The following is an 18,127-nucleotide window of genomic DNA, read 5'->3' on the forward strand; positions in this document are numbered from 1 at the left end:
CTGTCTTTTGGCTGTTAAATTCTCATCGTCTCCTGCCACCCCTTTTTTTTGGGTCACAAGTCAGCCCAAAGTGCCCGCTGGGCTCTGAGGTGACATTTATTGCCAAGACTGCTCGCCTCAGGTCAGTGACACAGCACAGCAACGCCGTAGCATCTCAGGAAGGCTGCGTGCGTAGCGGTGCCGGTCAGTCATGACAATCTTCTGGTTTCTTCAACAATAACGCAACAAAAAAATGTAACAGATCAGCTTCCCATTGTGGTCAGTGAGGGCACCAAACCCTGTATTATTCAGTCATCGTGGCTTTGTGCTGTGAAGCGCGTGGTTTTAGCTGCTCCAGACTTTCTTCCCGTTCATCTTTGAGTTATTCAAGCTGGTATTCTTGAACAGGGTAGCTGGCAGTTTTCGGCAAGGCATGTCCGTCCCACCCCTCCTCGTTCCCCGTGCTTCTAGTAGAAGTTGGATCTGCTTTAAGGTCATATTCAAAACGCTGGGCTTCTGCCCATCCTGGACTTCTCTGCCCGGTGTAATGCCCTTTTTTTTTTTTTTTTTTTTTTTTTTTACGATTCTTTTTAAGGAAAATGCAAAAAACGAGGAGATGGTTTGAAACTGGAAAATGACCCTCAGGAGGTGAGTCACCTTTAACGCGGATGTCTGCCTCTTAGCGGGAGGCCTCTAGTCCACCTCTGGTCCATGGAGAGTAAGTTCTGTATTTGTTTCCGCTTTCAGGCTGGCCCGGCAGGCAGTTGAGGGGCAATCTGATCCCTGATGCTCTTCGCTCTTTTGCCGGTGCATTTTATCCTTGTTCGTGCCCTCACCGCAACTTCCCTGCTGTTTTCCCTTCTGTCTTTTGGGAGTGACTGTGCCCCAGATGTTTACTCGGTAGCTTTGTACCTGTCTGCACACCCTCAGTGGCAGCAAGTCCTTTTGTAATGGACTTCTGGAGAGACCTGAAGAGGTCACTTGACGCCAGTGCTCTCTGGCTGCTCCTTGAGACTGGGCTAACAATTACCTTTTAACACCCTTTGAAATGCAGAGGAGGAAGGGGCAATAGAAGTGCTACCTAGTGTGTAAAAATAATCAGAGCGGCTTCCTCAAGGCTCTTGCACGAATTGCGTGTCCTTTTGTTCTACAGCAGAAGGTCCAAGTGCCCCATGGGAGACCATACTGCCACTTCCCCAAACTGTATTTGGGCTGCCAGTGCACTTCACGGCACCTCTTTCACAATATGTACAATTTTATCCTCAGGAAGAAATCAGTTTAAAGGCACGTGATCCCATGATCTCTGCTGCAGCTCTTAAAGAGCTTTATTGCTCCTGTTTCTGAGTCAGTGCCCTTTGGGGCTCAGCGCACAGACCATGTCCTGGGACTGGCTCAGGAACGGCTTTGCTGAGGTTGATGGGAAGGGCAGCAGCACTGATGTGGGGAGGGCTGAGCGCGCGGTTCTGGGGGGAGTCAGGGCTGTGAAGAGTTGCCTCTTTCACCGGGGTGCCAGTCCTGCTCAACCTGTGTGGTCAGATGTGGGGAATTTTCTTTCAAAATTTTCTCCTGGCGGGGGGGAAAAACCCTCTATGAGAACAGATATCACAGCTGCTCCTTCCTTCACAAATCTCCGTGCGTTTTCCACTCCTGGGAAACGAGTGAGAATTATTCCGTAGGCCCCAAATTGCGGCAGGAGCCTTGGAGGTTGAGTACAGTACAGTGCCAGTACTGTACTTTGCAGCATGCAGAGTCCAAATGATGGAAAGCAGATCAGGGACTAGTAAATACTTTCAGCCCTGCCGGGGAGAAACTCAGTAGACAAATCCTGGCTTTATACACCGGAGGCAACAGAAGTACAGTCAATATTTGGGTCGGCAAAGAGATGAAATGGGAGCTGTGACCTCTGTCCTGCGTCCTGTCGCTTATATGGAGTTATCTTGTCAACACTGGATTTGGGGGCACAGGGGAAAGAGGAGCGGGTGGGTTTTAGCATTTGCTGTCAGACGTGGTTTTTTCGGGGACTGTCAGGTGCTTCACACCCCGCTCCTGTGGGCAGTGGGGACTGTGAACCACCAGGTGTCTTGCGTAAATGATGATGATGTGAAATCCGCGGATGCTTCTTACCGTTTCTGTCATTTCAGAAAGTTTGCCTGTTCAGCCCTGTGTCAGCTGCGTTCTGTACAAGGCTGAAGTTGAATCAAGTTATTTACTGTGTCTTTTGCCTTTTATTTCCTCAGGCAGAGTCAGAAATGGCTCTGGATGCAGAGTTCCTGGATGTCTATAAAAACTGCAATGGCGTCGTGATGATGTTTGACATTACCAAACAGTGGTAAGACACCTTCAGCAGCATGCACCCCGTGATTCTCGCTTGTTTGGTAAAAACAAACGACTTTTAGGCTTCTTGATTCCCAGATGGACTCTGGAGCTGATAACCAGGCTACTGAGTTGAAGCAAGCTTGTATCCTTGAAAATAATAGCTTTATCTTCTGACGCGTCTTCAATATACTCCTCTGCTGGGCTTGTTTCACACAAGCAGTCTCCCTGGGGGCTTGTGCGCTGCAGTTTCTGATATGGGGCTGTCTGAGGCTTGGTAATTAGTGCTGTCACAGGTGCCAAACATGCTGGGCATGTTACAAACCCCTGCTCTCCAGAACACAAGGGAAAGGGAAATGCTCCTGAGAAATTCCCAGGAAGACTGGGATTAGTGAGGATTATTCAGAGGCCCTAGGCTGCAGTAGCGTACGGAAATAATGAACTGTTCATTTTGCACATCTGCTGAGGAGGGGGAGAGACATACGGAAGGCGGAATGGAAGGAGGAGGTGGTAAGAGTTCCTGCTTCATATTTAAGCTTGTGTTTTACAGGTTTGGTGTGGGTCAGTGAGCCTGTGACAGCTGGAGGGAGGGAATCCTTTCTTTCTGCTGACCCCACACAGTTTTGTAGGACTGAGGGCAATATTGCGGTAGGAGATGTGAGGTTGCTGGTGGAAGTGGATTATTGAACCTTTTTTTTTTTTTTTTTAATGAAGAATGATACAAACATGTTTACAGTTCATGTATTTATTTGAGGGGGCAAAGAAGCCACAGTCTTAGAAAGATTTTGGAAAAAAATTTTTTTTTTTTTTTTTTCCCTGTGATGTGTGCATGAAACTGCTCACAGAATGATGTTCCCACTCATCTGCCTTTATCTCTCTCTCCTATGGTGAAGGACGTTTAACTATATTCTGAGGGAGCTTCCCAAAGTGCCGACCCACGTTCCAGTGTGCGTGCTTGGGAATTACCGAGACATGGGGGAGCACCGGGTCATTCTGCCTGGCGATGTGCGGGACCTCATCGACAATCTGAACAGGTAGGATGGCACCACGGTCACCAGGCGGGGGAGCAGACCTCGGCTACTCTCTCATCACCTGTAGATAACCGTATTGCTGCCGTGTTTGAGATGCACGCCACCGTTGTCCTCTGACCCTGTGCCTAACTTTTGGGCTTTCAGATCTCCAAGTGTCTCGTGCAGCACCTGCAGTTTGCACGATGGGCTCTTTGATCTAGGAGCCTGTACCAGGCAGGCTGTTAGCTATATTCTTGGAAACAGTCAGCACCTGTTGGCATGTGCCTTTCAGAACTACTCTTCCCAAAAAGTCGTCTTCTTTCTGGGTAGTCCTTCTCTTGTGAAAGAATCCTCTCCCTGCAGCGCGACCGTTCCCTCCTCCAAATAATTCTGGTAGAAGAGAGGCAGCTAGTGCAGCTGGCTACCTTGCTCTTCCTCTGAGAGCATTCCCACGCAGCACTTGCTGGGCACAGCCACGTCATACGCCTCCCTTGCCAGCCGGGCAAGGTTTTCCCTTATGCAGAGATCTGAGGCTTTCCGTTATTTAGTATAAAATAGTCTTTGTTGTTCAGGATTCAGTAGATTGTACCTTTTTGTGTGGTTTTGTGTTTTTAAGGCATTTTTTCATTTTCCCAATCTCTTAGTTGTTAGTACCTCTGTCAGGCACACAGAAATGATGTCAGTTTTAAGGCTTGATTCTGTAATGTAATAATTTCTTTACAGGTTCATCTCTGTATGTGACTTAGCTGAGTTTCGTGCCCACTGCTGATGCTTGTGACTTAATGTTAGGTCTGTTTGTGGTTTTAAACCAAAACCTTCACTGAACCCCTCATTTAGTAAACCAATGGCCCGGTGTCCTGACATAGTATTCCTTAGTCTGGCAGCCTCGTGACGCTGCAACACAACAGCAGCCGCGTTGTGCCACCCTTCCGGAGGAGCAAAGTGTGAATTTGGTCTGTAAACAAAATAAGGAGTCCCTAGCAGAACGACCTGCTAGCCTACATTTGGGGATTGAGGGCTTGGCTTGTAAATGAGGGTTGTTCGTGGTATGTAGTTCAGCAAGTGCCTCTTCTGTGTGTACACAGTCTATGGTCTTTGTACAGTTTTCTTCTCTCTCTCTGTCTGGTTGAGACAGGCCTCCCGGCTCCTCGTATTTTCGCTATGCTGAGTCTTCCATGAAGAACAGCTTTGGCCTCAAGTACCTGCACAAGTTCTTCAACATCCCCTTCTTGCAGCTGCAGGTAAGAGAGAGGGTGTTTCCCTGATGTGCTGGGCGGGTGGGACAGAGTCCTTGTCTCTAAGGTGGGAATTTGGTATTTGGGGTTGCTTTTGTTGTTAAAGGATCCTGAGTAGATCTTTGGTTTTGTAAGAGCTGTTAACAAAATTATGTCAGTACATTAGTGCCTATGACTTCAACACGTCTCTGCTTGCGAGAGGGCTCTTCTCTGCTGTGTTCACAAATGCTTACCTCTGGAGAAAGGATCCGAGGTGATGAATAACACCGGCAAGAAAATTGCATCCAGTGGTGTAGGTACCAAGTCAAAAATGTTACGTGCACGCATTTGTTCAACTTCTTGTTCAAACATTCTTGTTTAAGTTCTGTTCAATTAAAACTCAGGTGAGGAGAGGTTTGGTCATGAACTGAACAGTTCAGGGACAACTGTCTTTGCCCAACTGGTAACTGATCTGCTTGGATCCTGTGCCCATAGATCTAAGTCTCGTGTCTCCTTCATAATGGAGGTTTCTTGGGTGAGCTGGGTGGAAAGCAAAGGCCGAATGGGCACGGAAGGGTGGAATTCTCAGCTGTGGTCCTTTAGAAGAGGACCTTTTGGGGTGATCACACAGGAGTCCTTTGGGATCAACGTCATATGCATTTGGGGGGTATGTATGATGTTGTATCATTGTTCTCTTTTGGATGGAAAAAACCAGGCAGTTGGTCTTGATCAACTTTCACATTACTTTCACCGGTAACTGCAATGTCTGTGTGTATTTTTATACAAATAATCCCCACTGAAATGCTAGTTCAGAAGAAGGGCGGATGTATTAGTGGATGTCACCATGGCCTCAGGCTGCAGAGCAGAAAGAACCGGGTTAAGAAAATCGAATGTATAAAAACCCAGTAAAACAAGTCAAACAATAGATTTTTTTTGAGGAGGAAGTTGTAGGAATCTGAGATATAAACCCAACTTGCTGCGTAGTGGAGAAGATTGAAATCTACCAGCGTGGTGTTGGTTAAATGTTTGGTTTTATAACCTTGGCTCCTAATGGGGAAGTGACGTCTTGTGGAAATCATGCAGAATAATTAGTTCCCAGGTTACTTTTGTCGGTGTTGTAGATCTCTCCTTTTTTTTCTCAAATACATGTTGATAAGAGACAAAGCACAGCCTTCCTGCCAGATTTGTTTCTGGAAGCTGCTTGTAACGATACTGTTAATAATCAGTATATACAGTAATTTCCCTAGCTGTAGTTATAAGCAGGAAATGCCAAAGCATTTGTAGTATCGGGTTTGCTTGGGAGCAGCTTTAGGATGGGAGCCTTAGGGGACCTTTCATTTAAATGTGCTGCGTGTAAGTAAACATCATCCATTAATCTGAGACTGAAGGCAATTAGGACACTTAGATAACGTAATGGTCCCCAAAGCCAGAGAACTTCTTGGGCATACCTTGGTCTTCAGGAAAATAATAAAAATAAATCTCATACAACCTTTAGTTGTTCGGAGGTTCCAGTGACGGTTGCTTGGGAGAGGTGAGGGAAGTGGGGTGACCAGCCCACATTCGTTCTGCTGCTCGGGGTGCCACGGGGAGTAGCCTAAAAGGTGCAGGTGCCACATAATAAGACCCCCAAAATCCTGTGTTTTTCATAGAATCACAGAATGGTTTGAGTTGGAAGGGACCTTAAAAATCATCTTGTTCCACCCCCCTGCCCTGGGCAGGGACACCTCCCACCAGCCCAGGTTGCTCCAAGCCCCGTCCAGCCTGGCCTTGAACCCCTCCAGGGCTGGGGCAGCCACAGCTTCTCTGGGCAACCTGTGTAATGTAACTGCAACCTCGTGTAATGTAATTAAATACTTCAGCACTGCAGAAACAAGCCTAAAAAGACTTCTCATTGCAGTTTAGTTCCCAAAACATACAGGGGGAGGTTTGGAAGGGCACACGTGAACTATGCTTGTAAATAAGTCTGCTCCGTTCTTTGTACCTCGACGCAGAAGGTGGCAGTGGAGGAGGTTGTCCTGTGTCTGTCATTCAAGGAGAGAGTGGCCAGATCACAGCTGCCTGCATTTTCCTTTAAAACAGCAAGGCCATAACTAATTCCTGCAGCTCAGTGCTCGTACAGGGACTGGAGGCAGGTGCTTTTCTGTGCATTCTGATAGAAGTCACAGCATAGGATCCAATGTGGAGAAGGCTTCTTTCATTTCTCTCCGGCGTGCAGGAGATCCCTGGCCTTGCCAGTCTGTGCTGAGGCAGGTGACACTGCAAATTTGGAGGCTTTTGGGTGCCCCAAGTAAAGCTTGGGGCTTTACTTGATGTGGATCTTCAGCCGAGATGTGCTGCGCTTAGTTTTTCCAATGCCACTTGCATTTATGCCGCAGGTTTATTAGAAGAGCCTCGCGCTGCTCCGCGGTAGCTGCTGCTGGGTGGCTCTGGGCGTTCTGCTGCTCCTGGAGACCCGCTGGGGGCTGTGCCTTTGAGGGACGGGGAGCCAGGGCTGGTCCCGCTGGGCCTGATTAACCACCTTGCAGCACGATGGTAACATTTGTAGGAAAATCACAGCTAGACTTACTTCCTAAAGATTCTGCTTATACCTTCAGAGAGAAGGTATAAGGTATACTTGCCAGTAACAGGCTCCAGAAAGGAATGGTTTCCCTGGGACTTTGGTGGAAAGCAGGGTTAAAGGAGAGGAATGCTCCCAGGTATTTAATACACGTATGATTTAATCGGTCTCAGTCGACCTCTGGGGTTTCTCTGTGGTCCTCAGCCTGCCCTCCCGCAGCTCCCCAGGGGAAGGGGAGTTGTCCAGCCGTATGCGAGATTCCACGCTGTCCTTCAGCGGAGTTGGTGTTCGGAGCGGTGGTTTTAAGTTGCACACTTCTGTGTTCAGCTTCCCTTCATGCATCTTTCATAAAAAAGCAGTGCCTGAAATTCATACCCCCGGTATAGAGCGCGTCCCCTCCAGCAGCCCGCGCTCGTCCATTATTTATCAGTTCCTTTCCAGGGGAAGGATTGTCAAACCTGAGAGGGCGGTTTGGCTGTAGGTAGTGCTGGTGGCCCACAGAATGTGCAAATGTGATCAGGTCAACCCGGCCTTCGGATGCTGCGCTGGAAGGAGACAGAATTCTGCAGACGGCTGAAATTGCCTTTTCCCAGGAAGCACTTGAAAGTGGCAGTCAGCCAAAGCGCCGGTCTGTAGCACATGACTTATTCCCTTCTTTTGGGTCGTTGCTAAAAATAAGCTGTTTCTTTAATATTTTAATACCAGCATGGTAAAATAGAATTTATTTTTTAAGTATTTGGAAGTCCACTATTAGTGATGAATTTTTACAGAACTAAACGCAGCTCTCTCTTAATTATAGTTCTTAATTTACTGTAATCTGTGAAAATTTAAATAAATACAACTCTGGTATATGTTGCTGCCAAAGGATGAGGAATGACAAAGCATTTGTTTAACAAAAGCCATTATCTCGGTGCCTAAGGTGAGCACTGGAGAGCAGCGGCCCTTCTGTCTCTGTTTACTCAGCTAATTTGGTCAGCATTTATTTCACTCCTGTTAGGAACCCGAGGACGAGGAAGCAAAAAAAAAAAAAATGCTCTCTTTTGTCTCACTTTTGCTTACACTGTATGAATAACATAAAAGGATGAAATCTATTACTTCTAAAATTTCGAGTTTCTTGAATTCTGAAGTCTAGAATTTGAATTCTAAAAGCTAGAATTACTTCTAAAGTCTTGATTAGTGTTTCTGTTTAGTGTAGCAAGGTTAAGTATGTATAGCGTGTTTTGCTGAAATTTTGTTGTCTGTATGCCACAATAAAGGGAATGCAAGTTAACTAATGACTTCATAATTCTTTGTACACACGTTAATTGAAGTCACGCTTCCATCTGCATAGAGCTTGTGAATATGATGAATAAAAATTACCTAGCAAGGGAGGTATGGATCAGTCCTAGCTCTTAATAACAAAGGTAAAAATGAAGAATCTAAATGCCTTGGAAGCAGTAAATTAGATGAAATGATCATTGAAGCTCTTAAATTTCAAGAAGGACTGTATCTTCCAGTAAATTAGCATGCTGAAAGGTTATCAGCTATTATGAATCACCCAATCTTATAAATATACAAAACAAAAATTACTTAAACCTCGTTTGCTGATTTAAGTCATGGTAGAATTTGATATAAATGAGGCTGCTCCATGGAGGACTCGGTCTGTGCCCTGACTGCTCCCTGGGCAGAGGAGAGCGGTGTGTTTTATGGAAGGCAGATGAGATACTTGCTCTTTAAATTTGTGCCTTTTCTTGATAGCTCTAAAGTTGTCGTGTCTACAGAACTGCACTGTCAACAGTACGAGTGCATGGATACTGAATGCCTTTGCTTTATCCCAATCATGGAATCACAGTTGGGTTGGAAGGGACCTTAAAGCCCACCCAGTGCCACCCCCTGCCCTGGGCAGGGACACCTCCCACCAGCCCAGGTTGCTCCAAGCCCCGTCCAACCTGGCCTCGAACCCCTCCAGGGATGGGGCAGCCACAGCTTCTCTGGGCAACCTGGGCCAGGGGCTCACCACCCTCACAGCCAAGAATTTCTTCCTGAGACCTCATCTCATCGCAATCTCCCCTCTTTCAGTTTAAAACCGTTCCCCCTTGTCCCATGGCTCCTCTCCCTGATCCAGAGTCCCTCCCCAGCTTTCCTGGAGCCCCTTTAGGGACTGGAAGGGGCTCCAAGGTCTCCGCGGAGCCTTCTCTTCTCCAGGCTGAACCCCCCCAGCTCTCTCAGCCTGTCCTCCCAGCAGAGGGGCTCCAGCCCTCCCAGCATCTCCGGGGCCTCCTCTGGCCCCGCTCCATGTTTGTCTTCCCATGAGGATTTTATTCTGTAAATTGTGTGGTAGATTATGGAATTTTTTTGCAGCAAGCACGTGTGTTTTCAAACATAGAATTAAAAATTCATTGCAGTTACTGATGCTAAACTTCAAAAAACAGTTATCAAAGTAGAAAACCTGAGTGAACGTTGAGCATAAGGCAGTGGTAAAAGCAAAAACTTTTTCAGCTTGGAGGAGACCTGGGGTTTCTGTCCCGTCCCCTCCTGTCTGGACGGAGGTGCAGCCTGGCCACCCAAGGTGTGGTGGCACCGCTGTGCAGCAGCGAGCGCCATCGGATGCATCCCAGCACAAGTTGTCATAGAATCATAGGGTTGGCAGGGACCTCTGGAGATCACCCAGTCCCACCCCCGGCCAGAGCAGGGTCACCCAGAGCAGGTGGCACAGGAACGCGTCCAGGCGGGGTTGGGGTGTTTCCAGAGACGGAGACTCCCCCACCTCTCTGGGCAGCCTGTGCCAGGGCTCTGCCACCCTCACAGCAAAGAAGTTCCTCCTCATGTTGAGGTGGAACTTCCCATGCTCAAGTTTGTGCCCGTTACCCCTTGTCCTGTCCCCGGGCACCACTGAAAAGAGCCTGGCCCCATCCTCCTGACACCCCCCCTTTCAGTATTTATCAGCATTGATAAGATCCCCCCTCAGTCGTCTTTTCTCCAGACTGAAGAGACCCAAATCCCTCAGCCTTTCTTCATCAGAGAGGTGTTCCATCCCCTCAGCATCTTGGTAGCCCTTTGCTGTCCCCTCTCCAGCAGTTCCCTGTCCCTCTTGGCCCGGGGAGCCCAGAACTGGACCCAGTGCTCCAGGTGCGGCCTCCCCAGGGCAGAGCAGAGGGGGAGGATGACCTCCCTCCACCTGCTGGCCACACTCTTCTTGATGCCCCCCAGGATGCCATTGGCCTTCTTGGCCACAAGGGCCCATTGCTGGCTCATGGTCATCCTGTTGTCCCCCAGGACTCCCAGGTCTCTTTCTGCAGAGCTGCTGTCCCTGCTTCCCGTGCCACCGGGCATGCAGGCGGTGGGAGAGGGAGGGTTGACACTTGCAGGTGCTGAGCATCCTGATTTTTGACTCTAGGATTCGGTGTGTGAAGTGCCCGGTGTGCCCTGTGCTGTGAGCCTCCCCGGGAGGCCCGGCAGTGCCCAGCTGTGCGGCTGCGGCCGAGCAGGGGGGTTGAAGCCGTGGAGGGGGACTGTGGCCACAGACAGCTCTGGTCTTGCCCAGGGGATCCCGAAGCCTGTTCCTGCTGCGGTGGACGCTGTGTTAGCCCTGTGGCTTGGAGCCGGTGCAGAGCCAGGGCCACTGGGCAGAGGGGCAAGGAGGCCGGTGCTGGGTGAGCCCTGCCCGCGCAGGCTCAGCGTAACGCTGTGGTTATTGAGCTCTTCTGGTTGCCATCCGGGCTATCCGGAGGAGTGTCCCATGACCATTTGCAATTGATTTGGGGCCTTTTAAGCCAGCAGTTCCCCTCAGCTGAGGTTTTTGCTTGGATTCTGTTGGAAATGTGGAAAGGGAAGGACTGAATTTAGCTACCCCGTGGTACATTAGTGAAGCCAACTCGCTCACTGTACACTTCAACTGGCCTGGAGGGTCTGTCCCCCATCTGTGGGGCAGCACCTGAAGGCAGAGGGGCAGTGACTTCGAAAATTCCCCCGAGTTGACAGGTTGTGCTCACTCACCTCCCCGGACAGTAAAAAGAGAATTATTGTGAGGTTTTGCATCAGCTGCGTCCTACTCACAGAGGGACCTCGTTAGCACAGGGATGAATAAAAGATGAGAATGAGTGGATTGCACCTCTGTTCTCCGCAGGGGTTGGTACTGTTCTCCAAATGCAGCTGGCGCTGCTGGCTCTGAAAATCACACGTTATTGATTTATGGCTGAGTACCGCTCGCAGAACAAATTACTTTCTTACACACAGACTTTCTGGACTAACGTACTTTTGCTACTGCTTCAGCTTCCCTTTGTGCTTCTGTATTTAAACTGAACACCGTGAGAGGGACTGAAGCTCCTGTTTAATTGATTGCAGCGGGGAGAGCGGTGTCACAAGATCTCACTGCACCCCGTGAGCACAGAGATCTCTTGCAATGACCCTTCCTGCTCAGACCCAGCTTGTTTTCCTTTCTTCAGAGGGAGACGTTGCTACGGCAGCTGGAGACGAATCAGCTGGATATTGATGCAACTTTGGAGGAGCTGTCAGTGCAGCAAGAGACAGAAGATCAAAACTACGAACTGTATGTCATTGAGCCATCTTTTCTAACTGTTTTGTTGCAGTCTTAAGTGTCACACAAATGTTGGGCAGCCCCAGCTATGGCACGTGGCCAGACTCGAGGGGTCCACTGACTGACATTTAGGGTTCCTTTGGATCTTGTAAAATATCACTTTTAAGTGGCATCAGCTGAAGTTAAGCATGCCCTTGGGGGTCCCTGTGAAAGGGTCTGGTTCCTCCAGGCATGTGGTCTTCGGGAGGGCAGTGGAGGTGGAGCTGAGCAGCGCGCCTGGAGGTAGCACGTGCTGACGGGACTCTCGATAAGTATGTTGCAGCCGCTGATGATCAAAGAGGGTGTTTTCCATCTCTCTACTGCTCAGCACACAAGTTGGTTCCCCTTCTTTTGGCTATTGCATTCCTGTGTGTTGTGTGCCTTGTGACAGGCGCAAAGTAATAGCAACAACAGTGTTGTCTTTTGTTCCCTTTGAATACTTCTGGACTCCTCAGTGCATTTCTTGTTTGAGATAGTGGCTAGTTCCTGCTGCCTTGTGTTTGTTGGGTGTCCTGTCTGTTTGCGTGCTGCTTGAAACGAGCATTTGCCAGATTTAGCCCTACAAAGCCAGTGTATCCGTAGCACAGGGAACAGGAATCTCTTCAGATTTGTATGTTGTTGACAAATGTGTTCTGTGAATTCCCATTGCAAGGTCTTTATTGCAGCGGTGTGCAAGCCAGAAAAGTCAACCACAAAATGAAATTGGAAAAAGATTCTTTACAGGCAGCTTTATTTGGAAGTTGGAATCGATGATTATGAAATATGCATGCATGCATGGCCATTTTAACAAGCATTTTTCAGACCAGGTTTCAGGTTCTATAACCTTGGGCAGTGTGTTTTCCCTTGCGAGAACGCTGAGGTACCCCCCATACACACCAAGCAGTACTTGGCAGAGCGTTCACCTCATTCCTTCCCTTAGGGACTGGTTAGTCTCCTCATTCCTCCCCTTAGGGACTGGTTAGTCTCCTCATTCCTTCCCTTAGGGACTGGTTAGTCTCCTCATTCCTCCCCTTAGGGACTGGTTAGTCTCCTCATTCCTCCCCTTAGGGACTGGTTAGTCTCCTCATTCCTCTCCTTAGGGACTGGTTAGTCTCCTCATTCCTCTCCTTAGGGACTGGTTAGTCTCCTCATTCCTCCCCTTAGGGACTGGTTAGTCTCCTCATTCCTCCCCTTAGGGACTGGTTAGTCTCCTCATTCCTCCCCTTAGGGACTGGTTAGTCTCCTCATTCCTCCCCTTAGGGACTGGTTAGTCTCCTCATTCCTCTCCTTAGGGACTGGTTAGTCTCCTCATTCCTCTCCTTAGGGACTGGTTAGTCACCTCATGCCTTCAGCGCTTCTCTTGATGTCCCTACTCAAAGGGCTGGGATGTGGGGGCCGTGCTCTCAGATTGTTTTCCAGTACTTTTGTTTATTACTTCCCATCAGTAATGGGAAGATACTAAAAAAGAACGAAGAGTTGGCAGAGCTGTTCCAAACTTAGACCAGAAGATCTTGATGTTTTGTCACCTCTCACGCTTACACCACCTTTAGCATTTGCTGGACCCTTGCATGTGCCGCTTCAGCTCGCAAATCCAGCAGAGAACTGCCTTCTGCCGTCTCTGCTTCTGGGTTAATCTGAGTTGGGCTGGCTCTGAGAAGCATCTGCTTACCACCAGAACTTAAAGCGAGCAGCAGCGGTGTGGTGCTGGCAGAGCTGGGATGGCAAGGAGCCCTAGTTCCAGCGGTGGGTATTGGGCTGGATCATCCCATCCAGTGTGACCACACCAGTGTAGGCCGTTTGATAACCCTGGTGTGCTTCCACTGCCACAAAGTGCCCTTTCTGGGTGCACGCTCCTGCAGAAGTACTGTGATTACTGAAGAGTATCATCTGCAGTGCGGTAGCATCCAGAATCCTGGGGCCAGGCAGGTCACGTTGCTCCAAGCACTGTGCACTACCAAATCCGAAGGCATGTTCTTGCCTTTGGGCCAGTTGATGGGTCGCAAGCATCACCTCAATAGAAGCCCTTTAGTCACCTGCAGAAACTCCAAGCCCAAATGAACACTGGGCCCACGCGTCAGCGGGCTGTCGTTTTCCAGACCAGCTCGTGAGCGCAGGCGGAGCAGGATGGGGTGCGCGCACCCGAAGATGCCCATTGCCCGCCCGGGCGAGCGGCTGCCCTTCTCCTGCTGCGGGAAAGGGCTGCCCAGCTGCTGGGGAGGGCTGGCACTGCAGGGGGTTAATGGCGCGATTAGGCTGCATAATTGGCTTAACGTGGCATAAAAAATACCTTAGTACCTGCCAGAAGAGGAGTCACCAAAATGTTCGAAGCAAGACTTTCCCCGAGGATTCCGGTTTAGTAAATAAACTGACGTTTTTATGCAGCTGGCCAGCTTCTGCTTTCCCTTCAGCAGCTGCACATTTACGTCTCCGTACTGAGACCAATGCTTTTTACTTTCAGAAAATAACGCTTCTTTATAGAAAGGTGTTTAAAATGTCCCCGGATGCTTCCTGAATTGAGCCACTGATCCCCGAAGAAAAGCATCGGGCCGTGTCACGTCTAAGTACTTTGACCACGCTGACTAAAATAGAGTGCTATTTTAGGATTTTTGAGGCTTTATTCCGAACCCCATGTTTGTTTCAGTGGCACCTCTCTGAAGCAGATAAACTGCAGAGAGGTTACTTCAGCCCCTGAACTGAAAAGTATACTCTTCGTAAACGCACTTTTTATCCCTGCAGGAGCTTTTCAGGCTTGAGTCCTTTAGCCAAAGTCCCGATTTATAGAAATAACCACATCCACGTGGCAGGGAACTCTGGTTTGGGTAAAGTTCTGATTCTTAGTAAAAGCATAGGCTGGTGAACAGAGTATCTGTGCACACAGTGACTGTGCGTGGTGGGAATTAGAGCTTGCAGTTGTGAGGCAGGTCTGCAGTGCTCGTCGTTAGGGCTTGGGAAGGTCCTTGCATCCACACCAGTCGGATGTCCGTCGTTTCGGGATTATCACATTTGACATGCTGCCGTTGTGGATGTCAAAATGAGCACCTGGTGTGTTGTCCTCCGACGCTTACCTTGTTGTATACAGCATCTGCGTTGGTGCGGTGTGACTTGGTGACCCCGGCAGACGTGCAGCCCTTGCCTTGGTGGCTTCGATTGAGACACTCTTGGATTTCTGCTGTCACTCAGCACGAATTGCGCGGCAAGGAGAGGTGTCCGCAGGCTGTGGTGTGGCTGCTGCCGCACCTCCTTCGAGGCGATTCCTGCTCTCCTGCCATAAAATCAGGCCGTGGAGCAAGGCGAGGTGACAGCGCTGGGACATCTCGGTTATTTCGTTCGCCCCCGTGCGCATCCAGGAGCTGCTCTGTCACAATGACCGAGGCTAAATTTGGATGGGTGAGAACAGAAAGAGCACGAGATCTCTTGCTCCTGCTGCAGCTGGGTACCCGAGGACGAGCCGTCATTGCTCCCAAATGTGGCTCCCGGAGAAGACACGAGGTGGCACACAACGCTGCTCCTCCGCTGCCGGGGCTCTGCCGCTCTCCGGCACAGAGAGGCTTCCAGCCGTTTCCCTGGGCTGGCTCCTCTCCGCCTGCCACATCTCTTGCTCTCCTGCTTTCCCGGTGATTTCTCAGATTTTACATTTTCCATGCTGGCAAATTTCATCCCTTTTGGAGTTCCTGAATTCTAATTTAAACAAACAGCAATGACTTTTTTTTTTTTCCTTTCACTGTTTTGAATTTGTGCTTGCTTTGCTCAATTTTTCCATCTTTAATTGTACGCAGCTTATCTTCTGTCACAAGGAAAACTTTTCATGCTCAGTGTGCCTGTTCCCTCACTGAACGGCGCACTCAGAGAAATAGTTTTTGGGAAATTGCGGAAGCTCTTCCCGCATATTAATTTTTTTCAGGAATACACTGCTGGGGGAGACATTTGCGAAAGTTAGTAAGAAGCAGATTTAATGCATGGTTTTCATGAGCTTTTACATTTGGCTGCATTTTTTCTAGTATTACTCTTTTTTTCATGTCAAAAGGCAAAATTTAATTTCAGGGGTTAAGTAATCAGCTCTCTTTGAATTAACTTTTTTTTTTTTTCCCCCTAGGGATTAATGTGAGTTAGTCAAAAGGAATACTTAAGTTATTCTTAGTGAGATATTCCATCTTCTTTCACACTCGGTTTTGAGAAGCTTCAGGAAATTGTCATCTGTAAACCACTGTGTGATTGTTCGATTCATAAGCATGTGAAGTCCAACTTCTTCACAGGAATTGTTCATGAGAAATGAATTTTCAGATCATTTACTCCTTGTGTTTAAGAGCTCTTGTGCAAACTGTTAGTCAGTTTGTAAAAATATATTCAAAGCGGTTGAACTTTGGGTTTTCTGAGGCGCTGTACAATCCAAGCTGCGACTTCTGCAGTGGCAGGACCTGTCCCAGGTTTGCCTGGTGATGGAGGTCCTTCTGGGTCCTTTCCCAGCGGTGCCATACGGCTGTCGTCTGCCTTCTCAGGGGACCCTGGACAGCCAGGTGCTTCTGTCCGGGTGGGGAAGATGAGGGACCGGTGACTGCAGAAAGGCGTTTGCTCTCTCCTGATGAGGGCTCTTCTTTTGGGAGACACACTGCCTGCGTTAGACAGCTTTATTTGCTACGAAGACATTGATTGCGTTCGGGGGGTTTATTTACTGGTTTGGTTTTTCCACATTAGAGCTTGTAATTTTGCGAATACCGTGGTGCTGAGTGACACCGGCGCTGTCTGGCAGCAGGACCTGCCGCTCGAGCTGTCCTCCTGTATCTTCAGCTACATTGAAGTGCAGAATCACACTGCCTAAAGGCTGAATTACCGGTTAGGAAAGTAAAACCGCTTTTGCTTTCCCTTCCCCTTGCCCCGCCTTTATCGTTCCCGCTTGCTGTGAATCCCTGTTGCCGTCAGACAGATCAGGAGCCAGTGTGATGGGACTCTCGGGCAAGTGTTTTGTGTGGGGCTGCGTTGGGAATTAGTTGCAGCTAACCCTACTGCCATCGACCGTGCTAGAGAAGTGGAGAGCACGGAGCGTGTCCAGTATGTTGTGGAGGGGGGGGTTAACTGCATCCATTTTGTGTCAAGTGGAAGACCTGAGGAGCTCTCAGGAGGGGCCGTGCTCTCCGAGGCCCGGGCAGCAGGATGCCACTGCGCTTGGCAATGGAGTCAGGGCCCTGGGCTTAGGGGGGAATCGGGTTCAGTACCTTTAACCAGCCCAAAACAAACACGTGGAAATCTAACCCTCAGTGACCCCAGTTAAATCGATGTCACACGGCCTACTAATCTTCATTTTCACAATTAATAAAATAACCCAAAGCATTTCTTGCCACATGAAATAAGTTTGAAAAATTGATCACAGCACGTTAGAACCAGAAGCCAAAAAGCTTCAGGCTGCTCCCATCTTCAGTAGTAAATGAACATGAGCGCTGACAATTTTAGGAACTGTGAGGCTAACAAGCCCTTTTGTGCTTTTTTTTTGCTTGCTCTGGGAGCAGAGCAACGGGAACCTCAGGCCCTGATGAATTTTTGTTCCCACTGAGCGTGTTCATCTTTAAATTGCATAGAAGTCTCCTCCTGCAAGCGGGTCCAACTGGCAGTGAGTTCTTCAGGGATTTTGAGGATGTGGACTTGTGGCTCGGTCTGAAGTGGAAGGATTTAAGTGGAAGGATCAGTTGCTTAACCAACCCGATCTCCTTCTATGACCATGTCACCCACCTTCTGGACGCAGGGAAGGCTGTGGACGATGTCTATCTGGACTTTGGCAAGGTCTTTGACACCGTCCCCCACAGCATTCTCCTGGAGAAGCTGGCGAATCATGGCATAGACAAGTGTACTCTTCGCTGGGTTAAAAACTGGCTGGATGGCCGTGCCCAGAGAGTTGTGATCAATGGGGTGAAATCCTCTTGGCGGCCGGTCACCAGTGGTGTCCATCAGGGCTCAGTTCTGGGGCCAGTTTTGTTTAATATCTTTATCAATGATCTGGATGAGGGGATTGAGTGCACCCTCAGTAAGTTTGCAGATGACACCAAACCGGGTGGGAGAGTTGATCTGCTGGAGGGTAGGAAGGCTCTCCAGAGGGCCCTGGACAGGCTGGATCCATGGGCCAAGGCCAACTGTGTGAGGTTTAATAACGCCAAGTGCCGGGTCCTGCATTTCGGTCACAACAACCCCAAGCAACGCCACAGGCTCGGGGCAGAGTGGCTGGAAAGCTGCCCGGCAGAAAAGGACCTGGGGGTGCTGGTGGAGCCAGCTTAACATGAGCCAGCAGTGTGCCCAGGTGGCCAAGAAGGCCAACAGCATCCTGGCTTGTATCAGGAACAGCGTGGCCAGCAGGAGCAGGGAAGTGATGGTGCCCCTGTACTGGGCACTGGTGAGGCCTCACCTCGAGCGCTGTGTCCAGTTCTGGGCCCCGCTGTACAAGAGGGACATTGAGGTGCTGGAGCGTGTCCAGAGGAGAGCGACCAGGCTGGTGAGGGGTCTGGAGACCAGGGCATATGAGGAGAGGCTGAGGGAG

At 49.2% G+C, this 18,127-nt stretch overlaps 1 protein-coding gene across 5 annotated transcripts in view; it reads left to right on the forward strand.

Moving 5' to 3' along the window:
* Positions 1-18,127, forward strand: part of RABL6 (RAB, member RAS oncogene family like 6) — a 65,630-nt gene that overhangs the window by 21,778 nt on the left and 25,725 nt on the right. For 4 of the 5 annotated variants that reach the window (XM_054220462.1, XM_054220460.1, XM_054220461.1 and 1 more), the window contains 5 exons: positions 575-627; positions 2,217-2,308; positions 3,186-3,326; positions 4,438-4,543; positions 11,498-11,601. In XM_054220462.1, the coding sequence (XP_054076437.1) occupies positions 575-627; positions 2,217-2,308; positions 3,186-3,326; positions 4,438-4,543; positions 11,498-11,601 (496 nt within the window). Of the gene's footprint in view, positions 1-574; positions 698-2,216; positions 2,309-3,185; positions 3,327-4,437; positions 4,544-11,497; positions 11,602-18,127 lie in introns of those variants that run through there. The other variant, XM_054220464.1, reaches the window with a different exon arrangement.

This window comes from Rissa tridactyla, chromosome 14, assembly GCF_028500815.1.
Source record: "Rissa tridactyla isolate bRisTri1 chromosome 14, bRisTri1.patW.cur.20221130, whole genome shotgun sequence".
Lineage (NCBI taxonomy): Eukaryota > Metazoa > Chordata > Aves > Charadriiformes > Laridae > Rissa > Rissa tridactyla.